Raw genomic sequence first — 15,079 nt, 5'->3', positions numbered from 1 at the left:
AGGTCATGTGATCTCCTTTTGCCATCTTCTGACAAGCAAAGTAAATGGGGAAGCCAGATTCACTTAACAACCAGTTTACTAATTTATCAGCTGTAGTGATTCAGTTAACACCTGTGGCAAGAGAGGTCGTAAAATGGGACAAAACTCACTTAACAAATGTCTCACTTAATAACAGAAATGTTGGGGTCAGTTGTGGTCATAAGTCAAGGACTACCTGTACTGGGGCAAAGCAGAATATGTTTTATTAACTTACTGTTCTAACACCAAATAATTTTAGTGTGACAATACAGTGCATTTCAGCTCTTGTAGTCAAGCAACATCATGACTTTGGAAGTAACACTTTGAGAAATGCCTTTGTTTTTTTTTTTACCATTTTGTACATTCTATTTAATTCTGAGACTGTTTTTTTAAAAAAAAATGTCTATATTGAAGCTACACTAAAAGTATAAAAACTGGCAACACTGTAGACATACTCATTGCTACCTTTCGGGAAACCAGAATAAATGGTAGCATAAACAGGCATAGGACTGCTATTTAAAAGAATCCAGATCAAGAGGGTTAGTCCTCCTGCAGTTCAGAAGCAGGTATATCAAACTGTGTGTTTCTCTTCAACAACACAGAAAAACTATTACAGAATGCATCTATGTAAAGTTAAATGTGATCCCTTTAATACACAAATGCACTTGGGAACACTATTGCATGTAGGCAACCTCACAATTATCTTGATAACTACAAATTACAAATTGCTGCTGGGTAAAATAGGCTTATAGTTATATCTCAGGTATGCATAATTTGTAATCCACCCAGTCAGCTGCAGCACGGTGGCCACATTAATCAAGCGCTAGTAGTGACTGTCACCAAGTAGAAGTAAAACCAATAATTTAACTGAGCCACTCATGGGTTGCCACTGATGTTGACAGAATGCATTCCTTTATTTGTGTATAGCTCTTATTGACAGATTCTTTCTTTTAGGATGTGTTACACATAAACTGAGTCCAAATGTTTAGAGATTTAAAAGTCCACCTCCCTGCTTTATGTCAGAGGGAGCACTGGGAATCAGGGTAGCTGTCTACACTTGCCTGATTACAAAGCAAGCATGTTCTCTGTTGGTGCCTCCTATGCAAAGCAAAGTAACCGCTGGCTTTGGAATGAACTACAGGTAATTCTCAATTTATGACTTGTCGCTTAACAACTACTCAAAGTTACAACAGATCTCCCCAGAGCTACTTGTAACCCAGTTTTGAAATTACAATGGCTACACTCTCCATGGGGTCTCATCAATGTATTTTGGGCACTAGGCAACTGGTTCATCTTCGCAGTGTCTCACAGTCACACGATCACAATTTGCAATATTTTTTTTTTGCCAGTTTCAGGTATTTGCATCCAATTTCTAGCAAAAAAAAAATCCCATTGGGAAAAATGCATTTGCTTAAAGACTGCTGCAAAAAATGTAAAAAAAAATGGTTCTAATGACGTGATGTCTCAACGTACGACCATAAGTTATGACTATAATTCTGAGCTCAATTATTGTTATAAGTTGAAGACTACCTTTACGCTCTTTTAGTTTGAAGCTTGATGGCTTTCACTGGCTTAAAGAGAAGATAGTGGAAATAACAGCTACTTTATAGCAAATGAAAAGAACTGAATTAAGATTTGCTGGTTGGTTGTGGTAACAGAAGCTTTACTTCTTATTATAGGGTTTTGCAAACTAGCGCCCACCCACTAGACATCAGATCTGTAAACTACACATTAAGCGCAGAGCCCCTATAATTCCCAAATCGTGTGTCATTCCAAAAGGATAATTGGAACATGCTGTTCTTCCTTGTTGTCTTGATTTTGTAGCTTTTAGAATCTACAAAGTACCTCCTGAGGGAAGAGATACTGTCTTTAATGGCTTTCTGTAGTCCTAGGGCAGGGGTTCCCAACCGGAGGTGCAAGACAATATTCCAGGGGGTGCGAAAACTTGGGTTTTCAAAATTATAGTGTTTATGCATAATTCCTTGCCATTATTTCAAACTTTTGTAAGGGGTGCGAGAATATATCAGAAGCGTTCTAGGAGTATGGGGCAACAGAAAAGGTTGGGAGCCGCTGTCCTAGGGGATGCGATGGTGCAGTGGCTTAATGATCCTGGAATTGCACCCAGAAATGGGTGGTTTGAGCCCGACTCCGCAAGAAGGGGTGAACTCCCACTGCTTGCTCCTTGGCTCCTGCCCACCCAGCAGTCCAAAAGCATGCAATATTGTGAGTAGATAAATGGGTACCACTTTGGTAGGAAAATCCTGTGCTCATGTATGCAAGAGAACAGAAGCCAGCACTGGACTTGGCTGGGTGCCAGGCAATGCAACACGAGGCAATGTGACACCGATGGAGGAGCTTGGAAGAACCAGCAACTTGAGCACTGCTAGTCAGCTACGGTAGTTTAAGCTGGTGTGCGCCCCCTGCAGTGCACCAAGGATGCACCAAGGATGCACCCCCTGCAGTGCACCAAGCGTAAAACAGAATGAACGAGCAATTTAGGCTCTCAGAACTGCTTCGTTTCTAGCATTTATAGATTTCCCTGACACTGTATGCCATAAATAAATCTGCAGTCCTGAGGTAAACAAGTAAAATCAAGTTAGCACCCAGTGGCGTAGCGTGGGTTGTCAGCACCCGGGGCAAGGCAAGTAATTTGCGCCCCCTAACCCGCTGGGCGGCCGTTGCACTGTCCCTCCCCCAGATAGTCCCTCGCTCTCTCTCCGCACCGCACCGCACGCCTGGCCACCCCCCCCCTCCACAGTGGGCGGCGACCCGGCGGCTCGGATCGGATTCGCACAGCCAGCACTGCAGTGAGAGAGAGTGAGTGAGCCAGGCAGGGGCAGAGAGCTGCGAGTGCGAGCGCGCCCCCCCAGATGTTGCGCCCGGTGCGGCCGGCCCCCCTGCACCCCCCACGCTACGCCACTGTTAGCACCCATTCTTTCCCCCCTTTCCTTCTTCAAGAGGGAAATATATACCATGACTGTTGGTTCAGATCATATGCTCACATTGGACTTTTGAAGAAGAAAAGTTTACTAAGAATGATCATCATGACTGCTTGTAGTCACCCTCATAGTGTTGCTTCTGTATTCTTCCTCCTTGAGATAGAAGTATACACAGAGATTTCTTTCTTATACTAGTCCATCATTGATCCTTCTTCACTAGTCTCTCTTCCTGAAGCAATTTCATTTTGGGACATGAATTTGTGAAACTGTTTCAGAATCCAATTGGAGTCTTTGGAAGTTCATTTTCTATTCTGTTTTGTTGAGGAGGGGGACTAGAAGACCTCAAGGTCCCTTCCAACTCTGTTATTCTATTATTCTGTTTTCCCTCATTTTGGGTGGGAATAAACCAAAATACTTTTAAAACTCTAGTCTGAGCAAAGATTTTTCCAGGGGTAAATGTATATGGATATGAAGATTAAAACTACAAAAGGTTATCATTACTACGTTTTAAATGCTCATTTGAAGCTACAAGAATAGTTATTTATTCCCTTAACACGTGGGTGTCCAAAATGTGGTGGAGCTTATCTGTGATAGGACAGCAATTTAATAATACTGTTAAGAGCAGTTCTAGCCAGAGGACAGCTTATGTAATTGCGAGTTCTTGAGGCATGTCCAAGGAGGATATAATCTGGGCTCTCTAATGAGCTAATTTATTTGTTGTGTTTATATCCTGCCTTTCCTTAGGAATTAAAAGCAACACACATAATATTCCCACTCTAATTTTATCCTCTTATCCAATCTCAAAGTCATTCAGTGAATTTCATGACTGACTAGTGACTTGAATCTTATGAGTCTCCCAGTTGAAGTCAACCACTCATTATAGTCAATTTCTTATATCCTACTCAATATTAACTTCAGAAGACAAGATTTAAAAGTGGCAAATTTATCTAGACATGTTCTGATATGATCAGTACTCTAGACCAGGGCTTTTCAACCTTTTCACCCATTGTACCACTTTTAGGATAAGGCAATGTCTGAGTACCCCCAGTTGCCCAGCAAGTTGTCAAAAACATGACCCCAAAAAAAGGGGGGGGGATGATGAAATTACAGGTAGTCCTCGACTTACAACAATTCGCTAGTGACTGTTCGAAGTTATGACGGCACTGAAAAAACTGACTTATGACCATTTTTCACACTTATGACTGTTGCAGCATCCCCAGGTTCATGTGATTTACATTCGGATGCTTGACAATTGATTCATACTTATGACGGTCACAGTGTCCCAGGGTCATGTGATCACCTTTTGCAACTTTTTGACAAATGAAGTCTAAGGCAGGGGGGCAGCTCATCACTTAAGTTGCAGGGTGCCTGTGTGTGGGGAATCTATGGGTCTCTGGTGGAGGGGGGTTTGACTGGGGTGGGTGCCCTCCTTCCTCCCTCTCTCCCATTGTCCCTTCTTTCCTTCTTTCCTTCCTTTCTTTCCTCCGTCTTTGTCCTTTCCTCCTTCCCTCCCTCCCTCCCTTCCATTGTCCCTCCCTCCCTCAGGTTGCAGGGTGCCTGTGTGTGTGTGTGTGTGGGGAATCCATGGGTTACTATTGTGAGGGGGCAGGAGGGAAACCAAACTTTTCAAAAGGCATGTTACTGTTTATCCCTACCTTTCTTCTTTCCTTTCTTTCTTCCTTCCCTCCCTCCCTCCCTAAGTCTAAGGCTTGGGGGGGCGGGGGGACAGGTGAGGAGAGAGTGGAGAGAATCCACCAGACTCTGCCTCCGGCAGCAGCTTCTCCTCCAATTGGTCCCACTTTCTCTGTGGAGACCAAACAGGAAATCCACTCCAGGATTTCGAGTGGGGTGCCTTCGCTTGCCTGCCCGCCCGCCCGGTTCCCAAGTTAGGTGCGTGCTTAGGGCTAAGGCAGGGATATGCAACCTTGGCTCTTTTATGACTCGTGGACTTCAACTCCCAGAATTCCTGAGCCAGCATAGCTGCTCAGGGGCTGCTCCGGCTGCTGCAATTGGACAGCCCAAGTGGCAGAGAAAAGCTGGCAAGCGAAGGCAAGCGTAGTCAGGCCGCTTCCCACAGCTGCCGGAGAAGACACCTCAGGGGCGGGGTGGCACAGCTTCCTTCCCCAGGAGGAGCCGGCAGGCCAGGTGGTGGCCTTAGCAGGCACGGAAGACTTCAGTTTCCCGAAGCTGGGAAGAAGGAGATCCTCGTGCACTGCATGGGGCAGCTCCGTCCAGGGCTGGCTGCTCCTTCCTGTGGCTTCCACATGCTCACTCAGCCTTATCTATGCCGAGAGAAGGACACTGTGGGCAGAAGCGGAGGGAGAGGAGAAGGGAAGTGAGGAGAGGAGGGCACCGACGCCGTGCCTCCTCGCCCACTGCCACAGCAGCCTCCGCCATCTGGAAGCAACACTGCATGGGAGCCTCCAGGTCACAACCAGGCGGGAGGGCTGGCTCCCAGCCAGGCGAAGGAGGATGGAGGAGCGACGCACAGCCAGGTCCCTGGTTTGGAGACGTCTCGGCCGATCAGGCTTTTAGATCGCCCATTCCAGCCAGCCGCTTTCAAGGGCAGCTACGGGTTGTCAATTGAAAATCATGGGGAACAGTAGCAAGCTGCAGCGGCAGGCCCTGGGTCACATCTCCTGCTCAGTGAAATCAACTCAGCAGGTGGAGCTACTAAATCTGGGCTGCTGATATCCAATAGGTGAGAGAAGGCCTCACAAACAGGACAGCCACACACGGCAGAGGCACTGCTCGGGGCTGGGCAGATTGCAGGCACTAGCAGTGGTGCCGGAGCGGAGGGCGCTCGCCCGTGTGATCACCCTCTGGCCCCGAGCAGCGCCTCTGCCGTGCGTATCTGTCCCGCTCGCGTGTGTGTTTGCCCTCCACACCGGTGCCGTCAGTGCCCCCAATCTGCCCAGTCTCCCCTCCAGCCCTGAGCAGCACCTCTGCCATGTGTGGCTGTCCTGTTCGCACGATCGCCCTCCGCCCCAAGCAGCGCCCACAATCTATCTGGCTTCCCCTCCGCTTGCTTTACACAGCTCGTCCTGGGCCCCCCACACCCATTAACCTCCTGCCACCATGCAGGGTAAGGTGACCGCCCCCACCCAGATGCCCTTGCCTCCCCCAAGCGTTTTTTTTTTACTAACCTGCTTTCAGCTGCATTCCATTTCTCCGTTCCCTTCTCAGCCTTCCCCATGTTTGTGGGACTATTGGTAAAAAAGAAAAAAAAGTTCCATGAGACTTTCTAACTTCTCGTGAGATCTCGCGAAAAGTTAGAAAGTCTCATGGAACTTTTTTTTTTGTCCCACAAACACTGGAGCCTGAGAAGCGAATGGAGAAACGGAATGCAGCTGAAAGCAGGTTAGTAAAAGACGCTTTTTAAACTTTTTGTTTTACATTTTCCCCCCAGTGCTGTTCTACCAGTCCTACACGTACCACCAACCATGTGCTTGCGTACCACTAGTGGTACGCATACCACCGGTTGAAAAGCCCTGCTCCACACACAATGGGTGCTACAGTATTTCTAGTCCTTCCAGGCACAGAAAGACAATCGTAAAAAAGCAACCAATTGACTGGAGGAAAATAATTATTAAACTAGTACCATATATTTGTTTCATTTGTTTTTTGTTTTCCATGTGGAGAAAAAAAAGGGACATGGTCTGGTTTGGACACTGCAAGATTATTTACTTCTACGTCAGAACAACATCCAGTTGGGGATATGGGATACCCTGGTGGCACAGTGGTTAGAATGCAGTATTGCAGGCTAACTCTGCCCACAGCCAGGCGTTCGATCCTGACCGGCTCAAAGTTGACTCAGCCTTCCATCTTTCTGAGGTCAGTAAAATTAAGACCCAGATTGTTAGGGGAAATATGCTAACTCTGTAAACCACCCAGGCAGTGCTATAAAGCCCTATGGGGGTGTTATTTAAGTCTAAGTGCTAATCCTAATGCTATATACTGTTTCCTAAGTGAGAACAACAAGCAGTTGGTATCATAATATAATTTTTGCTCCTTCCCTCTGAAAATGGCCAACCTGTACAGACTTGGAACTCGTTAGGTTACAGAGTCATACAGAAAAGATAATTAGTAAAAAGAAAACTCCAGATCAGCATCTCAATATCAAAATAATTTTAGAGAAATTCTGAAGAGCTGGCTGCTGGGCAAAATCTATGTATGTCCTGGAGGGCAGAATGAAAAGGGACCTAGTGCTCTATCAGTGCCTGAGCTTGGCTATTCTTCAAGTAGAATTCAATTTTCTGGATTCAACTTCCTAAACTGGAAACAATTTAGGACAGGCTACTTCCTAAACTGATATAATCTAGCTTCTTCTGGTTAAACATCCAATCACAAGCAAGCAACACGGTCCTTCTAGACATTCCTTTATTATTCAATCGAGCAAATACTGTGGGACGTTTCCTAGTACGAACCTCTCACTCCATTTATTTATGAGATTTTCTCCATTCACTGTACATTTTAATACATTTGGAATGGACCATTAGACTTTAAATCCCTTTTAATTCTACAACTGTTTTTGATATTTGGTCTTATGATGATGATCAAGCAGAAGGCTTCAACTATTGACATATAAAAAGAGAAAGAACTACATAATCATCCAATCCAAGTATTGGGTATTATACCAATCAACAGAGTATTTAAATATATAGATTCAAATGAACAATGTTAGAGTGCCCTGATTAAGTTACTAGCTAATACTTGCCCTAACATCCGTATTATTTAGAAAGATTCTGAAAAAAACTCAGTTCCTTAATGAGACAACATTATATAAATTTCCTAGTTTAATATTACAATTATTTAAACGTACTGGGTATTTTACTGACCTGCACATATATTCAACATTTCATGTTTTATCAGAAAATTATTACTTTTATTTATCAACCTTGTAAACTTCCACAATTTCCTTGGACTTCAGTTAACAACAATTACATATGTACATCAAGATAATAAAAACACCTGCAGGAGACAGCAACATAATTATATTAGAGTTCAAATCAAAATTAATATAATAGAGCTTCATCAACAACAAAAAAATACAGAGATGGTGTCATCCTATTGTGAAAACACTCTGGAAAAACTCTCTTTTCAATGTTTTCTGGAAGTCAGTCAAAAACTTATCTAATTGCTGGAGGAAGACAATTAACAACAAGAAGCACAACTGGGACTCATTCTCCCTCATCTCACTAAAGAACCACAGCCAATTTCTTTAGGGAAGAATAACTTGGACACACTGATTTTATTGGAGAAGAGGGTCCTGAAAATATTTTAAATACTCATCACAGCTTGGCGCATAGTTTAGTCTAAAAACCTCCAACCTACATCGTATATTTTTTTTTTGATTCACCATGTCTTTTATGACAATACAACCTAACATTATATTCTCCTAACCATACTTCAAATGAATATGCTTGTAACAATATTTGAAATTGGATTTCCAAATTATTGAAGTTATGAGGTGTTTGGACAGGGTTTGTGAGACTTTTCTGTGGTGTGTGTGTGTGTGTGTGTGTTTGTGTGTGAGTGAGTGAGTGAGAGAGAGAGAGAGAGAGAGACAGAGACAGAGATGGATTAGTGAAGTGTTCCTAGATCAGCAGTAAACCATTGTTAACCAGCCCTTGCCATTACATATCATAACAGTTATTAGTTGTTCATGCAACTGTTTAACAGAGGGGTTCTATCTAATGTTACTGAAATTAATGATTTCTGCACATCACAGTCTGCATTGGCTTAGGGTATAAATTAGATTTCTTTTTCCAATTATTCTTTGGTTTATACATATTGTTGCTTTAGCATACACATTCACCTGCTGAAGGAGCCTTTACAAATAAAGACAGGAATCTGGCTAGACATCATTTTCTGTTAAAAGGAGTTCAAGAGGATATAGTTCTCACTCCTCAATAACTTGACGGTCCCTTCCTGTTTCCTTTGATTTTGCACTGTATTGCATGTTACTGGAAACTAACTATAGAAGGACAAATCTTGAATAAGGCCAGTATTATACTCATAGGCAGGGCTTTTTTTGTCATAGAACGTTCAGAACAGAGTTCCGGCACCTTTTTTTGATGGAACCTTGTAGGGTAGGCAAGGCGGGTTGTATGACATGTGTGAGTTCCGGCACCTTTTTCTTTTACAAAAAAAGCACTGCACATAGGTATTAACAAATTAAAATGATAAACTCCACTAAGACTATAGTTTTGAGCACACCTGCTTCTAAGTTCTGTTGACTTATTTCTAAGTAAACCCATTTGCTTTGGGATTCAAAATTCCTCTTAGAATAAACTCCATTGAAGTGAAGAGATCTACTAAACGGGAGTGATCCATAATGTTAAAATACAAAAAGCCATAGCTTAAATGAAAGAGGATATTTAAAATGTTCCTGTGTGAATACAGGTAGTCCTTAACTTACAACAGTGACCGCTGAAAGTTACACCACCACTGAAAAAAGTGACATGATCATTTTTCACAATTACTGTAGCATCCCCATGGTCATGTGATCAACATTCAGATGCTTGGCAACCATTTCATACTCAGGACCATTGCTGTGTCCCAAGGTCATGTGATCACCTTTTGACAAGCAAAGTCAATGGGGAAGCCAGATTCACTTAACAACCAGGTTATTAATTTATCAACTGCAGTGATTCACTTAACAACTGTGGCAAGAAAGGCCGTAAAATGGGGCACTTAACAAATGTCTGACTTAACAACATAAGTTTTAGGCTCAATTGTGGTTGTAAGTCAAGGACTACCTGTACATAGTTCTTACTCTATCAAGAATATCATTCAGAACTAAAAAATATGGAAAAGGTTCTTTGTACAAACCCAAAGATGCTTTTTCAGGAGATACCGGTAACTGGGCTTTCTTGTTTCCCTTTGAAGATGTTTCGCTTCTGAAGAAGCTTCTTGGATGAGCAGCGAAACATCTTCAAAGAAAAGCAAGAAAGTCCAGTTGCCTCCTGAAAAAGCATCTTTGGGATAACTATGACCTGGATGACTGAGAATCTCCATAGACATTCTTTGTACAAAGTATCTAACAAGGTTGCCTCGTGCAACAAATACGGTCAGAATGGCACAACCAGTTAAGTTAAATTTCTTAAGATTGCAACCCTTTATGTCACATAGCAAAATATTTTTCAGTATGAGAAAACTTCAGTTATGGTTTATGTACCAGTAAAAATATTGGGCTGTGCTGCTACTTTAAAGCAGACAAGAAAACTAATTATCATGTACTGTCCTTTATTTCAATGTTTTACCATTATTAAACACAAACATGCATTATTAAAAATTGTATTTAAATATAGTGATGTGTTGCCAACCACATTAACTTTATGAATTCTATTGGAGAAAACAGGGCATGTAATTGAGTGGTAAAGCATCTAGAGCAGGGGTGTCAAACTCAATTTCATTGAGGGCCGCATCAGCATTGTGGTTGCCCTCAGGGGGCTGGGTGGTATGGCCAGGGTGGGCGTGGCCTACTGGATGGGAGTGGCTAGAGTGCATATGGCCTATTGGGTGGACGTGGCCAGCTCTACATCGTTCGCATCAAGGGTGCCTATGGGGGCCTGGGCAGGAGTGGGACAGATCTGAGGGTCTCTGGCAGAAGGAGGGTCTCTGGGCCAGGGCCAAGGCAGTGGGGGCCGTTCCCTCACTGTTTCCAGGATGGCTTCACGGGCCACATGAAACCACTTTGCGGGCCACATCCGGCCCCCGGGCCTTGTGTTTGACATGTCTGGTCTAGAGCAGAGGTGTCAAACTCGTGACATGTCACGCAACCTATCGAACCTTTTTCCCTATTGCCGGCAATGGGATGGGCGCAGTTTCCTGATGACGTGTCCAGCCCACGGGCGGGCAGTTTGACACCCCTGATCTAGAGCATAAGGAAGCCTTTCTAGCTCTGTTATCTTGCCCATCCCCACAAATTAAAAAAGAGAAACCTTGAACTACTTTCTTCTGAGTAGTTGTCTAGCTTTGCTATCTGTACATCTGTCTATAGGAGAGAAAGACCTTATAGGCTGGTCTATTTTGACCTACTTGTGTTTTATAATTCTTGTAGTAACTGCTTTGAACTTCTATGCTGACGGTTAAAGGAGAAATACTACATATATCATTTTCTAAATGCTTTGTGTATTAGGTACATCCTTACACATAATAAAGAGTGATTGTTCAATTCTCAGAAGTGAATTAACCTTTAAGAAGTGTTTTTGAGTATGCATCTTTCCTTTTCCAATACATGCCAACAAATAATTTTTCAATGAAGAGTTAGACTATATTACTAATTATTTAAAATACCTTTATATTTAGGAATGACTATTTAAAACCAACCAATTTTATGTGCGATTTTAAAAACTTAATGAGTAATAATTTATCATCTTAAAAGTTAGCAATAGCAGAAGTGATGTTTGTTCCAACAGGTAGCCCAGAAAGCAAAATGCCAAGAATAAAAAAATGGCTGATCATAGACAGGTAACCATTTACAGAACTAGATGGGGAAGTTTAATTAGGAAATAGAATTTATCCATACTTACTTTGGAGTAAGTATGGATAAATACCTATTGAAATAACTGGGATTTAATTACAAGTAAACATGCACAGAATTGGGTGGCCCAAGTTTAAACAAGATGGATCAAGCAGTATTGAAGAACCGTAAAATAAGTTTTTTTTTTTTAGTTTTCTGCTCTATCACCAAAGACTTGCATTTTGTAACATTAAAAAACTTTTGTTAAATTCATACTGTCACCTTGATGTTATGACAGGGGTATATTACAATGCAGGGATTAGGTACCACCACTGCACTTTTTTTTCCCAGAGGAAGAGTGGCAATATTTCAGAATACTTCATTTCCCAGGAGACTTAAGAGAAACTTAAGCCCAAGGCGAAGAAGCTTCCTTTGTGTTACTTTCCCCATCCCTCCCCACCACTTTGGACTTCAGAGCAGCAGTATGGAGACAATGAATATTCTGTGCACAACACCCACATGGATTGGCTGGTCTCTCCCCAGTACCCTATGATGTAATGCAGTTGGAATGTGCTGGGGTTTTGAGCTGGAAGTGTTGGGAGGGGACAGAGATGACACTTCTCATCTGTTTGGCAAACCAAAGAGGTTCGGCAAATTAACACGACAGAGCTGGCAGTCTGCCAAGTTTCATTACCTTTTCTTATATGTTCTATTTAGGATGGAAGTTAAAAACCTGAGAAGGGGCTCCCAATTCCTGAATCAGTACATCACTGATATCTGGGGAAATATGACCGCCTAAGACAGGAAATGAATATAAATTAGGCGATGCATCAAATAAAAGTGCAGGGGTTGGGGTTTTGTTTTTGTTTTTTTTAAAAAAATCCCTAAACTAGCAGGATATGATGGAAGGATTTAAATGAGTTACAGTGCTGGGGGGAGGTGGGGAGGCAGGACGTTCAGAGCGTCCTGCAGATTTCCACTACTAGTTTCCAGCAACCACCCTACTTTATTCTGGTTTGGCATTTTGTTTTGTTTTTTTTATCCAGCAAGTCTTCAAGACCACAATGGTTCAAAAGCAGAAAACCAGCCTGCCCTCAATACAACTGTTTTGGGGCTTTTCAAATCACTATTGTGGGCTTTGGGAGATTGCTCTTCCCGTTTTGTTTGTTTTATCGTTTTTCCTGGAGCGAAAGCCCGCTGCACCACACACACACACACACACACACACACACACACACACACACACAGAAGGGGGACAGAAAGGCAGGCGCGCATCCGTCTTCCACCCCGACGCTCCATCCTCGCCTGGCGCTCGCTAGCGCTAGATTGGAGCCACGTAGGCTGGGAACACCTCCCGCTCCCCCCCCCCCCCGGCTGCCGCCATCTCCCGAGCTTGGGTGGGTCCCACAGGCAGCAGCAGCAGCAGGAGAGCCAGTCCCAACTCCGAACCTCCTCCCCCCCCCCACCGTTCCGTTTGTCAAGTCCGGCACAAACTCCCGAGCCAAAAAAGAAAGCCACCGGGCAGCGGGCATTTTGCTGCCTTTTGTCCGTTTCTTTCCAGCAGTCGGAGCTTGTCCTTCAGCGGTTCGCCGGACTGATGATGTTCACCTCAGCATCTGCAGTACAGTAGTTGGAAAGAAAGGAGGGAACGAGAGAGAGAGAGAGAGAGGGAGGGAGAGAGAGAGAGAGGGAGAGAGAGAGAGAGGAAGGGAGGCCCTTTTCTCCCCGCCTTGCCCCCCTTCTGGGAAACTTCTTTTCCACTCCGAGAGGAAAGCAGCGCGGAGGCCAAGAAAAGTTAAAGGGAAGCGAGCGGGAGGCCTCCTCCCCCAGCTCAGGTCGACCCGGCAAGAGACGAGCGGGTCTCCTCCGGTCGACGCCGAAAGGACGAGGAAAAGCGAGCCGCAATAGAGGAACGCCGCTCAAGCCAACAGAAATCTCCCCGGGGGGGGGCGGGAAAACCCTACTCCTAAATCCTTCTCTGCACGCACACACACACACACACACACACACACACACACACACACCCTCCAGACCGAAAAGCAAAGCAGGCGGCGGGAAGGGTCGGAAGAAAAGGCCGAGTTAAAAAGGGAGTTTGGCGGCCCAGAGGACGCCAGGAGAATCGCGGGACAAATGCGTTTTCTTAGGAGGAGGACGACGACGACGACGCGGAGACAGCGCTACGCTATTCCATAAAGAGGGAGCTGGGAAGGCGGTGTTATGTGTGTGTGGGTGTGTAGGCTATTGGGCGTCCTGGATCTTTTTACAAGAAAGGTGCGCCTGGTCGTAGCTTACGAGTAAACCCCGTAGGGAGAACGTCTAGCAAACGAGAAAGGCCGGCAGGGTTTCTGTAGGCGGAATGTAGAGACAAGGGAACCCATGTTTTGGTCCAGGAGTGGAAGCCTCAGAAAGGCCCGGGTTTTGTTTTGTTTTTTGCGGTGTGTGTGTGTGTGTGTGTGTGTGTGTGTGTGTGTGTTGACGCGTAGGTCTGCGTTAACGTTTCCCCAAACCGAGTTAAGTCATGAGGGGCATTTCTCGCCCGGGTTCCAGCCAACGGGAATAAGACCGGGACAGCTTCCCTCCGCCCCTCCCCCAAACCGAAGCAACACATTTCTTTTAAGGACAAGGTTAGGGACGTCAGAAACACCTTCCTCCGAAGCTACTCTTTCTTTACGCACACCTACACCCCCCCCCACACACGGACACTTAAAACCAAACAATGGAGCGGGGTGGGGGAGAGTCGTGGAAGAGGCGGGGAAAATCAAAAGACGCTGCGAACAGGAGGCGGCTTTCCCCAAAACCTGAAACTTATGTGGGAAAAGAGGGGGTGGGTGGGCGCAGGAGCCGGGCTCCGTTCCCTCAACGAAGCGCGCAGGGAAGAGGAGCCGCCGCCGCGACGACCCCTTTTCCTTCCTTCCCTCCCCTCAACTCTTCCCGCGCCCGCCTGCCTCCATCCCACGCCTTCCCCCCCCCCCCGCCTCCGAGGCGCAAACAAAGCGGGAGAGAAAGCCAGCCGCGGAGCTAGCTAGCTAGCTGGCTGGCGGGCGGGCTTTGACCGCGGCGCTTCCAGCTTCCTCTCCTTGGCGGTGCTTTTTTTTACCTTATTCTTCACCTCGGCGGAGAGTCCGTAAGAGGGGCCCTTGTTAAAGTGAGTCATGGCGGCGGGAGCGGCGCCGGGTCGGTCTCGGTACCCGAGGTGGGGACGCGGCTGAAGCTCTCCTGTCTGCGCGCTCGACTGGATGCTCCGGGCTGCCAGTGGGGCGCGAGCGAGCGAGGGCGGGCCGGGCTGGAGAGGGAGGGACGTGGGCCAAGCTGGCTGACGGCGCCCGCTGCGGCTTAGACGGCCTCCGAAACTTCTAGTCCCGCCCCGGCCCAGAGAGCAGCCTTGGCGCCCCTTCTCCCAGCCCAAGAGCCATTCCTGTCCCGGCCACGGGAGGAGGAGCCCCGCCGGTGAGGCGGACTCTCGCTCCGCTTGCCGTGTCTCCCACTTTTGGAGTCCTGAGAAAAGCCTTCGAGGACCGGCCAGTTGCTAGCCGTTTCGCCCGCGTGAGCTTCACGAAAACCCCTCAACAATGCTGGCTTAATCGTGGAAGCCCGTTCGTTAACCTCGGGTCGAAATAAATCCGTTTACGACCCGCGCTAATTTAACCAACCGCAG

At 45.6% G+C, this 15,079-nt stretch overlaps 1 protein-coding gene across 1 annotated transcript in view; it reads right to left on the bottom strand.

Moving 5' to 3' along the window:
- The window catches only part of CNN3 (calponin 3), a 39,312-nt gene extending 24,622 nt beyond the window's left edge, over positions 1-14,690 (bottom strand). Inside the window, exon 1 of the mRNA XM_083359424.1 lies at positions 14,522-14,690. Within this exon, the coding sequence (XP_083215550.1) occupies positions 14,522-14,578 (57 nt within the window). The 5' untranslated portion in view covers positions 14,579-14,690. The remainder of the gene's footprint in view (positions 1-14,521) is intronic.
- Between the last annotated feature and the right edge of the window lie 389 nt (positions 14,691-15,079).

The sequence above is a fragment of the Vipera ursinii genome, assembly GCF_947247035.1.
Source record: "Vipera ursinii genome assembly, chromosome: 3".
NCBI classification, from domain to species: domain Eukaryota; kingdom Metazoa; phylum Chordata; class Lepidosauria; order Squamata; family Viperidae; genus Vipera; species Vipera ursinii.
Note: the sequence above shows the minus strand (reverse complement) of the source record. Positions and strands in the feature narration are given on the sequence as shown.